The sequence below is a fragment of the Rhamphochromis sp. 'chilingali' genome, assembly GCF_963969265.1.
Source record: "Rhamphochromis sp. 'chilingali' genome assembly, chromosome: 9".
NCBI lineage: Eukaryota > Metazoa > Chordata > Actinopteri > Cichliformes > Cichlidae > Rhamphochromis > Rhamphochromis sp. 'chilingali'.
Window position 1 is genome coordinate 30,320,002 of NC_137936.1, and position 16,980 is coordinate 30,336,981.

At 39.8% G+C, this 16,980-nt stretch overlaps 1 protein-coding gene across 3 annotated transcripts in view; it reads left to right on the forward strand.

The window, feature by feature from the left end:
• arhgef10la (Rho guanine nucleotide exchange factor (GEF) 10-like a) overlaps positions 1-16,059 on the forward strand; it is a 125,031-nt gene extending 108,972 nt beyond the window's left edge. For all 3 annotated transcript variants that reach the window (XM_080890589.1, XM_080890587.1, XM_080890588.1), the window contains 4 exons: positions 1,489-1,631; positions 7,827-7,998; positions 11,710-11,832; positions 12,417-16,059. In XM_080890589.1, coding sequence (XP_080746715.1) covers positions 1,489-1,631; positions 7,827-7,998; positions 11,710-11,832; positions 12,417-12,967 — 989 coding nt within the window. In that variant the 3' untranslated portion in view covers positions 12,968-16,059. The remainder of the gene's footprint in view (positions 1-1,488; positions 1,632-7,826; positions 7,999-11,709; positions 11,833-12,416) is intronic.
• Positions 16,060-16,980: the final 921 nt, after the last annotated feature.

The window sequence follows — 16,980 nt, forward strand, 5'->3', positions numbered from 1 at the left end:
TCTTCACAGCCAGCAGGAGCACAATAGCTCTATCACCAGATTCCTTTTACCTGGCCACAGTATGTCAACAGGCTCGCCTGCTTGCCTCTTGTGCTTCTCTCTCCTCCCAAGCAGAAAAGATGATTAATTACACCAAGCTGCTGCATACCGATTAAATATTACTATTCATGCATTGCATTAAAAAATTTTTTTTAAAAAAGAGGACAGGAGAAGAGCTCTGGAGGTTGCCCAGGAATGTTTGTGGGTTCGGCACATCTGTTAGAGATTTATGCCCCTGACTAGCATGTTGCTGTCTGAAAACGAGTCTACAGCATTCAGGATATACCAAGGCTTCAGCTGAAACCTTTGTCAATACATTTAATAAACTGTTGACAATAAATAGCATGCTTCTGCAGCTTATCTCACTGTGAAGTGCATGTTGAATATCATGTACTCTTGCGATGGTAATATTACACAAAACGTGGGAGGGAAGTTTGGTTTACTGCAACAAGATTGGACCATATGTTAAAGAGAGAGAAGTAACGGCGTGGCATTGCTTCGCCATAGTGGCCAGAGGGACATTTACAAGATTGAATTTTGAAAAGGTGAAAAAAATGACCTTTATAACATGCCAAACAATTAACCTGTGGAAGTCAGAAGGCATTGTAAAGCTATTCTGCACTGAAAGGCAGAAATAAACAATTCAAAATGTTAATTAACTGGTTGGATGCACTCTTCTCTAATTTTGCTTCATTAACGCATAGCAAAGGAAATTCTCGTGTAATTTACTTTATAATGTGCTTCTGTGGTAGCCACAGTGTGTGCCCCGTGATTAAAACTCTGCTTCATTTTCACACCGATGAACCAAAGAACGAGGATGAGGTGTCGAGAGCCAAAATTTCAGTTTTTTTTGTTTTGTTTTATTTTTTAATTGGCAAAAGACCTGGTGATAAAGATGTTAGGAAATGCACTAAAGTGTACACCAGGCTCGTTGGGATATGGGTGGCAAGGGTGTAAGCATTGTTCTACACAGTGTGGCGTTACACAGTGTATGGCGAGACGCAGTGTGTGGTGAGACACAGTGTGTGGTATTTCAAATGGAAGTCCACAATCTTCAGTCAACCTGTAGTTCTCTCACAGTTGTTCAGTAGAATGAAAAAAACAAAGCAAATCTCTTCCGTGAACCCTCTCCGCTGAAGCTTTCGTAATTGCTCAACAGTGTTAAAGAGCTCTATTTATATTTATTTTTTTATTTTTTTGTGTTATAAACACCAAGCTAACTTGCTGTGGTACAAGTGGGAAGAATTGACTTTAATTGCCTTACTCAGTGTGAAAGGGCTCCAGCAGAAGTGGGGCATGTGTTCAGACTTTATTAATATAACTGTAGGCTAGCTGTGATAATAGCCTTTTCTGATTTTAAGGGGTTTCTCACATGTTGGTTGTAGTTTTGAGCATTGTGGTGTTTGTTTGTTTGTTTTTTCTCATTTCGTTACTGTTTTTGTTCCTCAGATGATCTTTGGGACCCTAAATCCCGTAGATGTGTAAGCCTGGGTACAGAGTCAGTTCGGACACTGCTGGTGTTAGACGACTCAGTGTGGGCGAGCTGCGGGAACTCTGTCACAGTCATGGAAATATCTAGCTTCAACACACAGGTAAATAAAGAAACTGTCTCTGGACATACAGTTTGGCAGTGTATACAACTGCTAAAAATGTGAACAGCCAGTGATTTTTCTACATTGCTTCAAACTAAATAAAACAGAGCAAAACACAAAACTTAATGTTAGTATTTGAATACTGTTGAATTTCCACAGCTGATAGTAAATCTGCGTTATGAAAAAGCCCATAGAACAAAGAGAAATGTATTTGGTTGAAACAAGTCAGATATAGTTAGCAAGTAGCTGATGAGCTGATAGCTGTTGTCACTCCCTGTCTGTGTGAAATCTCATTTCCACATGGCCAATGACAGAAGAGAAATTATTGCATGCTAAAATTCAGTTGTTAGAACATCCGTTTATGTTCCCTGCTAATATTTTGTTCTAAGAAATATTAGTTAATGTTATATTTTCAACTGCATCTAGATTTAGCATCTCATCACGGTTACCCATCATATTAAGAAACAGGTTAAGAAATAAACTTCAAAGAGATTATCTTTGACTTTTTCCAAAAGGTTACGCGAGCAAATAAATGAGTTCAGTGAAAATCCACATTACAGTGGTTTTGTTCTATTTTTGTTTTCTGCAACATTTGAAGAAATGCAAACTTACACTCCTTTCATTTTCTGGGAAGATTTATGCAGCCATCCTAGAGAGCCAGCATTCTAATTTGTGATGTAATCAAGATTTACTGCCTGGAGCTGCTGCATAGACAGAGACACAGACCCCTTGTAGAGTCATACAGTGTTTGTTGGAGTTCTTGCTCAGAAAATGGTTTTATTTTTCTGTGCCACTCAAAGTTGCGGCACAGAATGTGTACCATTCTCTCCAGAAAATTAGTTGCCTTTGTCATTGTTTCCATTTTTCGTGTAGTCATTCTCCAAGGTGTTCTTCTGTACAGCGCGTCATTAGCGGTTTAGAGCAGGGTGACTTCTCCAGCTGAGGTACACAATAATGAATGACATAAAACAAACTCTTCTGGGTAATGTTAATATGGTATTCCGATGCAAAACTGCAAACCATTACTGCTTAATTATAGCTCCCAGATGTAAGTCTACATGGCTGTATAAATGGACAGGGTGTTAGCTTAAATGAGCATGTGTACCAAGTCAACCTTTCCTGGGTAAATAAAAGTTTATGACATATAAAATTAATTGCTGAATTTAATTAAAAAAACAACAACTAACAAACAGAAACAATACCAATTAAGAGAATTCACTTCATTTCATTTCATATAAAAGTGTTTTTCATTTTCATTGTAAATGAGTTACATTTTCGGGGGGGAGAAAGCGGTAGAAAATGTACCACCTTCATTTCAATTGCAATTACTGATGTTTTTGTTCCCCCTATGCCTATCATAAAACTGCTGATGTACTTGCCCAAAAGGTAGAGGAAAAAAAACATCTTCCTCAAAAATCAGAATTATATAAGATACATTTTATAGGTGTTGTTTTTGGTTTTTTCAGAAACATCACGTGACAGATCTGGATATTCAAATCAAAAATAGCTGCTTTTTCAGCATGCTTCAAAATCGAGTCGAGCTAGTGTCTCCTTTTATTCCTTCACCTTTTTTCCCGTAGTCTACTTCTCCAGAGACACAAGCTTAATCAGCTGAATGACCACGCAGTTCTGGTTCACAGTATCTCCCACAGAGCTTAGCAGGTCAGCTCTGGTTACTACTTTGCTAACCTTGTCTTCCTCACTAATATGGACTCAAGAGGGCTGACTTCACAGGGGCTGTGGTGCATATCCAGGATCTAGACAAGAAGTATTTGGCACCTACAGGAAGAGATGTGACTTGGTTCAAGGCTCAAGGGTCATGGACTCAGTTCTACTTCACTTCATTGTTTCCCCACATGGATGTTCACCACTTTGTGAGATTTGTACTTCTGAATCATTTATCTGTGACTCTGCTGGACACGTGCCCCGTTTCATTTGATGCACCCTGCTGCTCATCGTGAGAGTCTTTTTAAATGTTCACAATCTGGCCTTGGCTGCACAGTGTTATTTAAATATATCATTTTTAGTCTGTTTGGGTAAACAAGAAAATACTTCCTATGGTGTTGAAATTGCCTTCAGCAGATCCCCAAAGGATTGTCATAACACTTGCAAAATTGTATGGACTCTCAGCTTTGTATTATTTAATTATATTCACTCTAGCCCAGTGGAGTACGTGAAAATTATAGTGCTGACAAATGCTTAAAAATACCATGTTTGTAAGGAAAGGAGAAAGCAATAATAGAAGAAAGAACACATTTAGAAATTCAGAAGCAGCTATCAGTTTTATCACACAAGGATATTTTATGTAGTTCAAAGAAACTCCAAATGGCACTTTTCACTGCTGTATCTGTAGCTGAAAACAAGATGAGTGTTATTTTAACCAAAATGCAAATACTAGCATGACAATGACAACTTTCTCAATGCTCAGATAGCACGCCGTTTATCTTGTTCAGCTCTAAAAACAAAGTACAGTTTATGACCCAACCTCAACAGATTTTCCCTGTTTATGAAAATGGATCATCATTTAATCGTTATTTGTGATTCAACCTCTTGGATCCATCTAGGTCGGTGCAAAATTTCATGCTAATCTAGCCTATATTAATCAAAACGCCCGTTGCCGTCTGAGTTGTTAGTGGTGCTAAAATGTTTTTTCAGACAGAAGCAGAGATCCAATCCTTGCCAAGATCAGCATTAGTTCCCACTAATCACACCTCTAATTTGGCACACATCTGTTTTATGCATAGACTGAATTTGAAATGTGTAGACCCCTCGTGACTTCACTTGTTGGTTGTGAAGTTCTGTAAGGTTTTAGAAGTGAATCCATATTTGTGTTCATTTACAAAAATATGTTCAGAGGTTGCAGATCTAACATTTACATGCTTAAATGTTTACATATGCAGCTTTGAAAGGGTTCTAATAATGTGCTGACCGTTTCTGTGGTTTTCCTATGCAGTTTAAGATTTTCTAGCTTCAGACTGGTGGAGTTGATAAAGTGTGGCAAGACTAAAGGTGCTGCTTTAGAGAGTTATCTATCTCTATCAGGCTGTTTCTTTTCAGTAAGAGTGATCAACTACCTCACAGCAAGCCCTCACTTTACAACTTTTTGGAAATGGTCGTGACAGCAAAGGCTACGTGGTTAGGAAGTGACTTGTCAATCAAGATGTAAAAGTAAGGATTGAGACCACATGCTCATCAGGAAAAAAATTATTGATGTATTATTTTAAGTCAGAAGTTGGAGCGTTTTCTAATGCAGTCGACCTTGCAGTCGCTCCTGCTGGCCATGAAAATAAATATAGCTTTAAGAAGTGTGCTTTTGTGTTATTCTCAGCTGTTTGTTTTCTTGTATTCAGACTAACAGAGCTCAACCTAGATGTCGTTCAGTTGGCACTGCAACAAAAAAATACCCCCCTCTTGACCTAAAAAGGATTGCCACCAACTCTTTCCCCCACCGCCACACCCACTGTGTCTCTTCACATACAATTGCTACAGTCACGCTGTGAGGCATGTTCACACCGACCAACCCTATTTACACCAAACACACACAGAAGGTGTGTGTCGGGGTGGAGGGAACAGTGTTTTTATTTGTTATTAAACTGTTTCACTCAAACAAAAACAACGAAATTACTAAAATTATAACCCTGTTTACATTCACATCACGCCAGAGGAAAGGGTTTGGTAGCAGCAGGAACGCTGAATACGACGGGACTCTGAAACACCTTCATTGATTAGAAAATGAAGAAAATTTCAACCAATCAAGGGATTTTTTATTTAGTAGCTTGTCACGCAGTAGGGGATCTGACTATGAGAGTAAAACAGAGCTCGGTTTGTTTGTTTTGATTCATACACAAATTTCATTTTGCTCGAAAACTGCCAAGCTTGGCTTCGTTATTTCAGGCACTCAACATCCAGTCTCAGTATCATTACAGTGCTCCACAAACTCCAACAGTCTGTGGAGGTTTGAGTCACTCCCATATAACCAGACCTTAACAAAGTAGGACATACGTGGGCATACAGGCTTTGATCAATGCTGACTGGCAGGCCTTGTTCTTTCCTCTTCCCATTACTATTTCTTACTCTTCCTGCTTTCGCCTATCACTCACACGTCCACTCAGCTCCTTCGCCCTTAGAGTGAAGATGTGGACTTTGCACTCAGAAAAGGACAAAGACACCTTGTCACCCTGTGTAATGAAGGACTAATGAGCTGTTCAGACCAGCTGTAGTGTTTGTGGCTTTAGCTCTGCTGTTATTTCCCACTGCTGGTGGGAGGAATATAGGGGAGATGTTGCTGTTAGTGTGGCACTGCCGAGCTGAGTGGAAAGGGCACATTACTACTGTCAAGCTTCACTGACTAACTCATCTCTGTAAGCAGCGTTGGATTCAGGAGACTAATACCACGTTGTTGGTTGGGGGCAACAGTTGTGGCTTTTACTTACCTCGTATTTGACACAACACAATGGGCATTCACTGTGTTTTATCTACAGTATACGTGTGATGAAATATGGAATGGATTTTGCCGTGCGGGCTGAAATGTGAATCGATGCTTTTGTAAATTTTATTACACCCATTAAATGGTAAATGGTAAATGGCCTGTATTTATATAGCGCTTTACTAGTCCCTAAGGACCCCAAAGCGCTTTACATATCCAGTCATACACCCATTCACACACACATTCACACACTGGTGATGGCAGCTACATTGTAGCCACAGCCACCCTGGGGCGCACTGACAGAGGCGAGGCTGCCGGACACTGGCGCCACCGGGCCCTCTGACCACCACCAGTAGGCAACGGGTGAAGTGTCTTGCCCAAGGACACAACGACCAAGGCTGTCCAAGCCGGGGCTCGAACCGGCAACCTTCCGATTACAAGGCGAACTCCCAACTCTTGAGCCACAATCGCCCATTAAATCAATATTTTAAATATTCTTGGGCACTTTTTGAGAATCCTTGTAGCCCCGTCAGATGGGCCTGATGTGTTGGTTTCGTTTTTCCAGGATCCTATCCAGGTGGTTTCACACACATGGCAGGAAAGATGGCGTCTAACCGCCGCAGTATGTTACCCATTGATGAGCTGGAAGTCCGTTTTAGAGCCACCTTGCTCGATATTGAGGAATGCATTACTTATACATCGCATGCAGTGCAACAGAATTTTTCTCTCCAAACGTGTCAATATATTTGAATTGCAATGGCTTATTGAAGGTGAAATTTTCCTTGTTATTATGGATATCTAATTTTTCGATGGCTGCACTTGAAAAACGTAGAGATGCACTGCATATTGTTTCCCTAGTGGAACAGGCACCCACTGCTGAGGAGTCAATTAAAAGGGAAAACACATCAAAGTCTTCTCTCCTTTTCCCTAATTTCAAACAAAGGAGGACCCACTGGCAAGGGCACACAAACAGGTGGTAATCCCTGTCTGCCGGTGCACTTGGGTTGGGGTGGGTGGTGCATTCTCATCCATACTGAGTCACTCTCACTGACTAATTGCCCAGCTTCATGCAACTTGTGCATTGACAGTGATATGAGTTTCAAGATGATGCCCAAAGCAGCCCTTGTCACGCCTTAGACCGCAGGGGCTGTATGTGTTGCCATGATAAGGCTCATTGCATTTATTTCAAGCTACTCATTAAGACTGTGCCCAAAACTATTTTTCCATTGTGCTCTTAAAATGATAGAAGCCAAGGGAATGATGCAAAAACATGCCCCGTGTGTCAGTGACTCTTTAAATGACAAAATTAGGAGGGACAGCTAGACTTTATTTGTAGAGCAACACTAAATGTATTATTCAGGGGACTTCTACTTCGACCTCATCGAGTTGTAATATAACCACGGCAGTTATCTTAGATATTTAACAAAAAAAATGAACACTACACTCTTGAAATTTGAATTGAATGCCACAATAATTTGAACGCTAACTGAAAATGTTGTCATTTTTTCTCTGGTTCACTTTGTATTTTAGCTGGATTTTTATAGTTGATGCTGAAAATCTTGCAAATATTGTACCGAGGCCTCAATATTGGATGTCCACTCATTATGTGGAGAAAAAGTCATGTCTGTTGTTTGAAAGACCAGAACGAGAATCCAGAGAGAGCTAACCTTTCAGTTTTCTAAATGTTTTCTATATTATTTATTGATGAAATGGATGATTGCATTTTCTTCACATGTTGTTGTAACAGAAATAAACTGTTTGTTTGACAGAAGTTTGAAGTTCATCCAGACCCGCTGGTCAGTGTTGCACACATGGCGTGTGCTGGTGGAGGGGTGTGGATGGCATTCTCAGAAGGTTCCTCCATTCGTCTCTTTCATACTGAAACGTTGGAACTTCTGCAGGAAATCAACATCTCAACACGCTCAACGCTCCAGAACACTGGTACATGCCTGTTTAATTTTTTGGGGTTTGTCTTTATTGCACAACATGATGCTTTCCTCCAGAATGCAGAGAAATATTCTTCTCCTTTGGTTTCTTGCACTCACAAGATTGACCTGATAAGTATCCATCTCGGGCCTCTGGAAAGCCATAATAGAGTCTCTCGGTGAATGACAGGGATTAATAAAAAAAAGATTAATGTCATTAAGCAGTAGTAAAATGGCAGCCTTAAAGATTTTATACATAGGATTACTTTGAAAATATTCTTGCCTTTCTTCAAATCCATGCTTGTTTAATATCGTGCCATTTTACCTCTTCTTCTCTACATGCACCTCCCCTCTATCCTCTTTTTGAGTTAATATTTTACTTTCTTTTTGTCCCACTTTTTCCCTTACGCTCCCTTTTTCATCTTTTCCACTCTGCTTTAAAATCCTCTCACCCCTGTTTTACTTCTCACTGCAGTGTGTTTAGGATGCCACAGAGAACCCATTACTTCCTGTGCACCTTCCTTCATGATGGATGAAATATTTATCTGCAACTGTGGGTGTTTTTCCCTTTTTTAAGCAAGAACTATGGTAAACAAATTAGAGCATACCTAAAAGTGTCTAATGTGATAATGATAGTTTGACTCAGTGTCAACTTCGCTCAAACATTTTCAGGCGGTGGCTTGTGCACCTATTAGCCTATTTGAAACATGAATTCAGAATATTGAAGATCGCTTTAAGCTTAAGGGAGAGGTATAAATACATCTGGATTCAGAAAATTTGGTCCTTTTATTGAGTCACACCAGAGTGTGATTGATGTATTTAGAGCATTACTCCATCATATCAGGAATAAAAAGCTTTTCTCTTGTGAGTTGTGTAAAGAAAGAATACCAACAGGCATATGTTTCAAGCACAGAACCTTTCTCTTTTAGATCAAAGTTCCTTTTTTCCCCCCCTGCTCACGAGGAGACTTTAAGGAGAACAGGCTCCTATGGCCATAGTATCTGGAGAAAACTGTGACCCAGAGGTCATCTTCACCCAGCGCTGGTGCTCCCCCTTGAAATATGCAGTAGATCTGTGGGAGGGTCACAGCCTCAAGACTTGGCCCTGGGGGAAGTTACAGGGTGAAAAGAAAAAGAGTTGCGCGGCTCATGTCTTCTGGGTCCACAAAAGGAAGAGGATCTTTGACTTAAGTTGTGATTTGTTGAGCTCACAAGAGAAAAGCGGATCCCTCGACACTCTACAACCAAAGATACTGCACATGAATTACTGATAGTTGCTTTCCATCACTCGGTCTCTGCTCCCTTAGGTTTCTCCTTGACTTATGCTAGGACATGCAGTAATGATATACCCCCTAATCCTCTCCCCTTAATGTGATTTATACTCAACAGGGAATTCCAGTTGCAGTAAACAACAGAGAAGTTTCTGAGGCAGAGAAAACTGCTGATCTCTTCTCTACTAATGCCTTTAATAGTTCTATCCTTAGGGTGAAAAAAATATCCCAAAATAAACTCCTCAGTGACATATCATAGGGAAACATTTATCTTTTGGAGACATCTTCTTTTTAAGCTCCCACGATAAACCCACTACATTTCGGAGTGTGTACATTGCTGTAAAAATTGGAGGTGCAATATTGCTCGAGGTTAAGCTATACCTCCTTAATCTTTGCCATTATCCCTCTGTAACACTGTTCTAAAGACAATGCCTGGTGCCCACATCTTCCGACTTAACTTGAGATTTCATGGTAGCCTGTGAGTGGGTGTTCATGAGCATCATTCTCTCACTTAAGCCCTCTAACCAAAGCACAAACAGACAAACAGCTCAAATAAACAGTTTTGAGATAAAAGCCATTTCCCCCGACGTCTAACTAACTGCTGTGACCCTCTAACGTCTCCATCCAAAGGCCTCTGCGCTCTGTTTGCTCACTGCGCTTCCTCTTGTACACACTGCATGAACTTCTTACTTGGCAGGATTCATCTCTGCACAGTGAAATTAATTAATTAATAACAGTGTTGAGCCACTCATGCAAATCGTCATAATCTGAGCATGACACACAACCGCGTGTAAATACAGCTACACATGTAAATGAGCATTCTCTTGGTTGTATTCAAATGACTGTTGGTGTAATTCAATTATCATTGCCATGGATATTATGGTAAATGGTTCTATAGATAACTAGGCCACAGTGGGAGCCAAAAGCTGAGGGACCACATAAGGAATGCAAAAATAAATCCACAGCAACAATGTTTTTTTAGTCCTTTGTTAACTGGAAACAAAGAATGTGCATGTACAATAAGAGGGTGCAATTATCCTTTCCAAGGCACTAATGCAGTGCTACAAACAGCTCTGCAGTGGGAAACCTAACAGTACAAAATATATGTTGAATATTGCATCATGCTCTATAACAGAATTTCAAAGTTAACTTTATCCAAAGGATTATTAACACACTCTAAAGGAAAAGAAAATATGCCTGAATTGTAGCAGAATGAATAACAACTTGCTGCAGTGCATCACATCTGGTGTTATCAACTACAGACGAGAATAAATAAGTAGGTAAAGAGTTAAAGCTAATTCTGCTTGTCCACGTGCACAGTGATGGCCCTGGTTAAGATAAATAACAAGACACAAAAATCAAAACTTTTGTAGATGCGTGTGTGCGTGTGTGTTATCAGGAGAGTTGGAACTCCCTCCACTACAGTCAGCAAAACATTTCTCCCATGCCTTCTGCTTCGCTTGCACTCTAAATCTTCCCAGAAATTGCAAAATAAATATACTTTGAATAATAATGTGAAAATTACAGCCCGCAATTTTAAAAATAAATCAGCTAGTATAATTACGAAGCAGCTGAAAATGATATTTTTTAATAAGAACGGCCAGTAAAAAACAGCAGAGGTTCAAGCTACGAATAAGACAAGATATTGCTCTTCCCAAAATAAAATAAAGCAGGAGGTGGCTGTGTCTCAACAAAACTGTCACAGAGCAAAAAACACCAACCCCTTCATATCACAGTATCAGTTTTGTGCAGCATTGTTTTGGGGAGACACACCTGACACATACCTGCACAGCAGATAATACACAAACTTGTGGCCTACAGCATGTAGTATACACACTCATATTTTCACCATCAGGACTTTTTAAAAATCAGACCCATGTTCGTGTTAAAGTTGGGTTTGTTTTAGTATAGAAGGTGCAGCGACTGTGAAGCAGGTGAAAACGATGTAGCTCCACATTTCTGAAGCACTCAGTTCGCAGACAAAAATGTTTAATATTGAGTTCACAGTCTCGTTTCTTCTGTTGTGCTTCTATGAGTTTTCTTTCAACTGGGTCAGTAGCAAGAACATGGATCCAACTTTTCATAATCTTATGTAACCCAGAGCCCTAGGTAGCTGTGCTGTGCATGTGTTAAGCTTGGCAAATACAGACTGATCACAGAGCTTAAACCTTACCTAAAGCTAACACCGGGAATCAACAATGAAAGTATTTCTATTTATTTACTTATTTATGTGGACATACTAGGACTGAACTGTTCTGGTATTATTAAAATAAATGAAAGCCCATAATTCATTCTCTAAAAGATAGACCATCCAGTCTGGTTGTATCTTTTTATCAGCAGGGAGTCTATTTTTATTCCACAATCTCCAATAACATGCTGGAGTTTTGAACTATGTTATTCTGTAACAATACGTGGTGAAGAAAACTCAATTTTCTGTCAATGTTTTCTATATTGCAGGTCAGAAGAGCATGCGAGTCACAAGTCTTCTAATTTGCCAGGGGCTGTTATGGGTGGGCACAGCTCAAGGCTTAATTATCACTCTTCCAGTTTCCAAACTGGAGGGCATCCCCAAAATAACAGGTATGGATCAGAAGGGGGTGTCTGACTCTGATTGAACGGCCTCTTAAGAGGTCAAAAGAAAATGGAGGAGTTGTGCTTTTTTTCGAAAGAAAATTACTCTGCACTGCCCATTATTGAGGTCGCACTTCACATTCTTCTTGTTACCGTGGGAATCAGTGCAAATATAACTAGGCTGACAAGACACAAATCATTGTGTGTATATATGTTTTCGAAGGATAATTTAAAAACTGCTTGGCTGTGTTTTGTTTATAATGCCAAGGAAATGAGGTCATTAGTTTCCCACTTGCAGTACCCTTACTTCACGGCCATCTTATTCCAGGCTAGTTTATTGAATAATATGTAAATATGCCACAAACTATAGCTGCCGTTATTGCTGCTATATTGGTAGGATTATGATAAATTGACACAGTTAACAGCTGATGACATATGATCCAAGGCTGGGTTCAAATCATTTCAAGTTCATACATTTGAAATTGGAACTTGCATTATTCTCACATTTAATTGATGCAACTCATGACGTCTTGACCCCGGCCCTGTTTACAGCAGAATGCCATTTGAATATTTTTGTCTTCTGCCTTCTTCAGGAAAGGGAATGATCTCACTAAATGCCCACTGTGGGCCTGTGGACTTTTTGGCGGCCACCACAAGTTCTCTGTCTCCTGAACTTCTAAAGAGGGATTCTGTTGGGGAGAGCCCAGACTCTGCATGTGTAGTCGAGGATCGCAGTGACAACTCCTCTCAGGAATCCCTGCAACCTTCCAGCTCCTACCAGGGAGAGGGGAGAGGCAAAGGGCGTGGCGTTCTGCTGCAGTATAAGCTGCGCTCCACGTCGGGACTGCCCGGACGGCCGTTAACGGCGCTGGGCGACGAGGCGTCGGACTCCTCGCTGGAGTCTTTAGAGCACAGCGTGGAAGACGGATCTATCTACGAGCTCAGCGATGACCCAGAAATGTGGGTCCGGGGACGCACTTGTGAAAGGGATGGGGGCCGCAGGGACAGGGTGATTTCTGCTGCAGTTATCTCTGGAGGAAAAGGTTTTCGCAGACTGAAGGAGGGAGCAGCAGCAGGTACTAGGACAAGTGGGGAGGGTTTAGAGAATATTCTTATGGTATGGCAGCTCCCACTGACAGTGTGATGTGGCAAACTTATGTGTATTCATAGAATTCTCCATAGCTTAGGCTTGAATCACCTACTCCATAAATTCTGTACATTTGAGTATATGATGAGAAGGCGGTGCCTCTGTCCCAGAGCATGGCATGTTATGTTCGAACCTGTGAAATAAGCACGCTAATGAGTTAATGCTGCTTATAAGTCAGCCCATAGGATCCTTTGAATGTTCAGGATGGCGCATCGTGATCTTTGCAGCAGAGGCACAGGCCACTACAGATTAGGTGTGTGCTGTGGGATTGTTTTGAACAGCTCCCCTCCTTAGTTAAGATTGATGCGCCACAATTTAACCTCATCATTGCTACGTGTGCCGTGCCACATCTACTCGGTGCAAAGGATTTCTGTGTGAGCGCCCATGGACACGACGCGTTTGAGAGGCAGCCTTTGTGGAATCTGCCATGCTCTGCAGAGTTGGAAATGGACGTCTTTTATCTGATCCTGTGGGAGAGATCCCATCTGTTTAGAGCTGAAAGCTGGGGACTACCATCGCATCACAAAGCACATTAGCATCACTTTATAAGCTTTGCCAGCTTTTTTCTCATCCCATACAATGTGAATGTACGATACCTTGCATTGTGTCTCAAAGCTGAATCGGTGCTCTCTGGGGGAAGAAAAAAAAAAAGAATGTCATTTTTCTTATTTTTTTGCAGGTGTTGCAAAAATTACTCTTGGTTCTTAAAGCGTACTTTGCCTATATTAAGAAGAGTCATCCTAGTACAGTGTTTTTTAAAAAAAAAAAGAAGAAGAAGAAAATACGTGATTTGGAAAACTACCTGATGAGAGTCACAGATGGTGATACTCTACACTACAGAATCTATAATCACACTGCAGAATGATCTAATTATTACAGTTTTATTTGATCAAATGAAACTTTTCAGTGCCAGAGCAGCGTATTATCTTCCCGCAATATTATAAATGCCAGATATGTGTTTCATTAGTCACTGGCATCTATCAGCATAATTAAACAAATGTGCACCCTGGTTTGCGAATACTCGGCTCACATCAGTGGGAAGCCACATTCAAATATTCAAAGTTAGACTCAAACGAATGATGAAATGAAAGCGCTGCAGCCATCTAAACTGCTGTCAGCTGTGTACAAATACAAATGCTCATGTTTACAGGACCATTAATTTCAGTAACAGAGGAAGATTCTGACTAAATATGTTCTAATACAGTTACAATACAATTAACAGATGGTCGTGATGATGTATATTACCAGTGATATCACCCAGGACTTTAAGTCATGGAGACTTTTTCGTGTTTTCCTTCTGTTTTGCTAATGTTTTGTAAATATTTGGAATTTTAGTCAAACATTTTGTCCATAATATTTTATAATCAGGATATGAAGACGTCCTTAAACAACCTGTCATTCCTTATGTATAGAAACCTCACAGTTTTTCTGTGGTTATCATGTCTCGAGATTAGTTGATTTACAGAATCTGTGTTTAACCAAAAAAAAATATATATAAAACTCTTTTTTTTAAATAATTAAAAAAATACAAAGGGATAACAAAGTATTTGTAATGCAGTGTCCTTAGAGTCCATACATATTTTTAAACTTGTGAGCACCCAACAGTATGAGAAGTGTTCAGTGGTACTGTGTGAAGTATTTGAAAGGTTTTCCTTTAAGACGTCTTAAAGTTGAACACGTGTTGGCAGACTTGTAAACACGGACTTTCATAGAGGAACCCAAATCAAGAGGTACGTATTTTACAATGCACATCTTTCACGGTGTGCAGGCACAGTAGGTGGAGGCCACACAAGTATCCGACTACGACCTGAGTTTTGTTGATTTTCAATAAGCCTAGCGATGGTTAAGGTTATGGTATATCATTTTTCTCCACCTCTATTCTACTTAGCTTTTCCACCACACGTGGATTCTCATCTTATCCCTTTATCGCAGAAGCGTGAAGTTCATGTTTTGTATTTCCCTGAGGCACACCGAGGTTTATTCTCTCTTTTCTTCTGCTCCTCACAAGTGAGATTCCAAAAAACGTTTTAAACATCCCGCTGTCAGCCGGAATCATTCAGGAAAAAGATAAAATAAAATAAAATGATGTAAACTGTCCTTGGATGCTGTCATCTAAATGTAAATCTAAATGTCACATCAGAAATGTATATTTTAATTCATGTGAAATTCAACGCTGCTGAAGGCACAAAACTCACAGTAACTGTAGAGATTGTTCATTCAGCCGTTTTTAGGGTTATTTTTTGCCTCGACTGGAGAGGGAATAGACAGCAAACATGGCTGGAATCAAACCAGGAGTGTTGCATTTGGCTACTATGGCACTTAACTTATTTAAACAGAGCATAAATGTAATTTCTGCAATAAAAGTTTCATATCACATATCAACCTTGGCATTTCATTTGCTTACAGTATTGGCCTGCAGGTATTATCCATGCACTGAATGTTAATACTCAAGAATGAACATAATGTATTACTAATTAGAAGTCCTACTGTACTAAACCTATTTCATTTTATATAAAGGACTGCAACTCTACTGACGTTTTGAAATAAGAAGCAGTTTACACATTGTTTTCTTCCTGTGGTGATCTATATAAGTAGATTTGACAATTATTTCTTTGAGCTATGATAACATTTACTCACAACGTAAAGATGCTGAGATTTGACAAAATTGTGACAGTACTGAAAGTAAGAAGCCTCTGTTGTAAACACCCATCGCCTACTTTGATGTCGTTGTACGCATAATTTTCCTGTGCAGTGAAGCATTATTACCGTCATAAAAGATGCATCCACCCTAAGTTCCTCCTCTTAGGTTTGTTGGCTTATTTACAGGCTTCGTTGTCACATAGTTCCCAGATCTCAGTGACTCGTTACTTTGGCGAGTAGAATATTATCATAGCTGATAGAAATGTAACGTCAATAAGGTTAGAAAAGCGATGAAGAAGAATTATACTTCAAGTAATAATATTGCACTTGAATGGCCACAAGCATACAGGAAAAAATGCTTGTTTCCTTTTGCTGCAGTACTTCGATGTTACATGTCTAAATATTGTCTAATGTGCATATACTAAATTAAAGCATTTCATTGAAGATGAGTTTAAGCTTGATTTTTATTTATTTACATGACTGATTAATAATAACGGGGCAGTGGATGCTGTCAAAAGTTTACTATATTGCTTGTCATTAAAATGTTGCTACTTTTCTGAGATTTAGCAGCAGAATGTCCTCTATTTGTTTGATACCATCATTTGGGTAATTACCTCATTTTATTTTGTGTTTGGTTATTTAAATTATAACAGGCTTAATCTGTTGGAAGCCGGGCTTTTTAAAAAAAAAAAAGAAACAACAACAAAAACCGAACTTTTTGGGGACTACTGAGACTGAGGAAAACAAAAGCTGATGTAATTTTTAATTTTTGTGCTCAGTGGTTTCCCACTACCCCCAAGACATCACATCACAGGCTACTTAGTCCAGGACTTTTTTTCTTGTTATTTCCCAAGAGCATTGTTGGCTTAAAACTGAAGACGGCATCAATTTTACAAGTGGATTTAATTTAAAAGAAGAAGAAGAAGAAGAAGAAAAGCATTGATTATATCCTTTAACAGTCAGTAGGGGACAAAATGTTCCATGCCTATATTTCCCTAGATTGACAGCTTTTGTCAGTCATAGGCACTTTACAGAGATGTAGTTTCTATAAGTGCAGTCTTTGAGTAGAACTTCGAAGTTAAATTATCGCCACTGAGACTTGTTTTGTCACATCCTTTATGCCTCTTCACCTTCATCGTAGGTAAAGTGCCAGAGGCTTATGTCGTTGCATGGCACACTGCACTTCAGGGAGACGGGCAGGATTGTTACCGGCACACTCAAAAACACACTGGGGAACTCCTACCATTCCTCAACCATCCTCTTTCACCCCTCCTCCCTCTATTGCCTCTGCCTGTCTTCCTCTCTCTCCCTCAATGTCTTTTTTTTATTCTCATTTAAAATGTGCCAATGAAGTCTTTACAAATATAGAA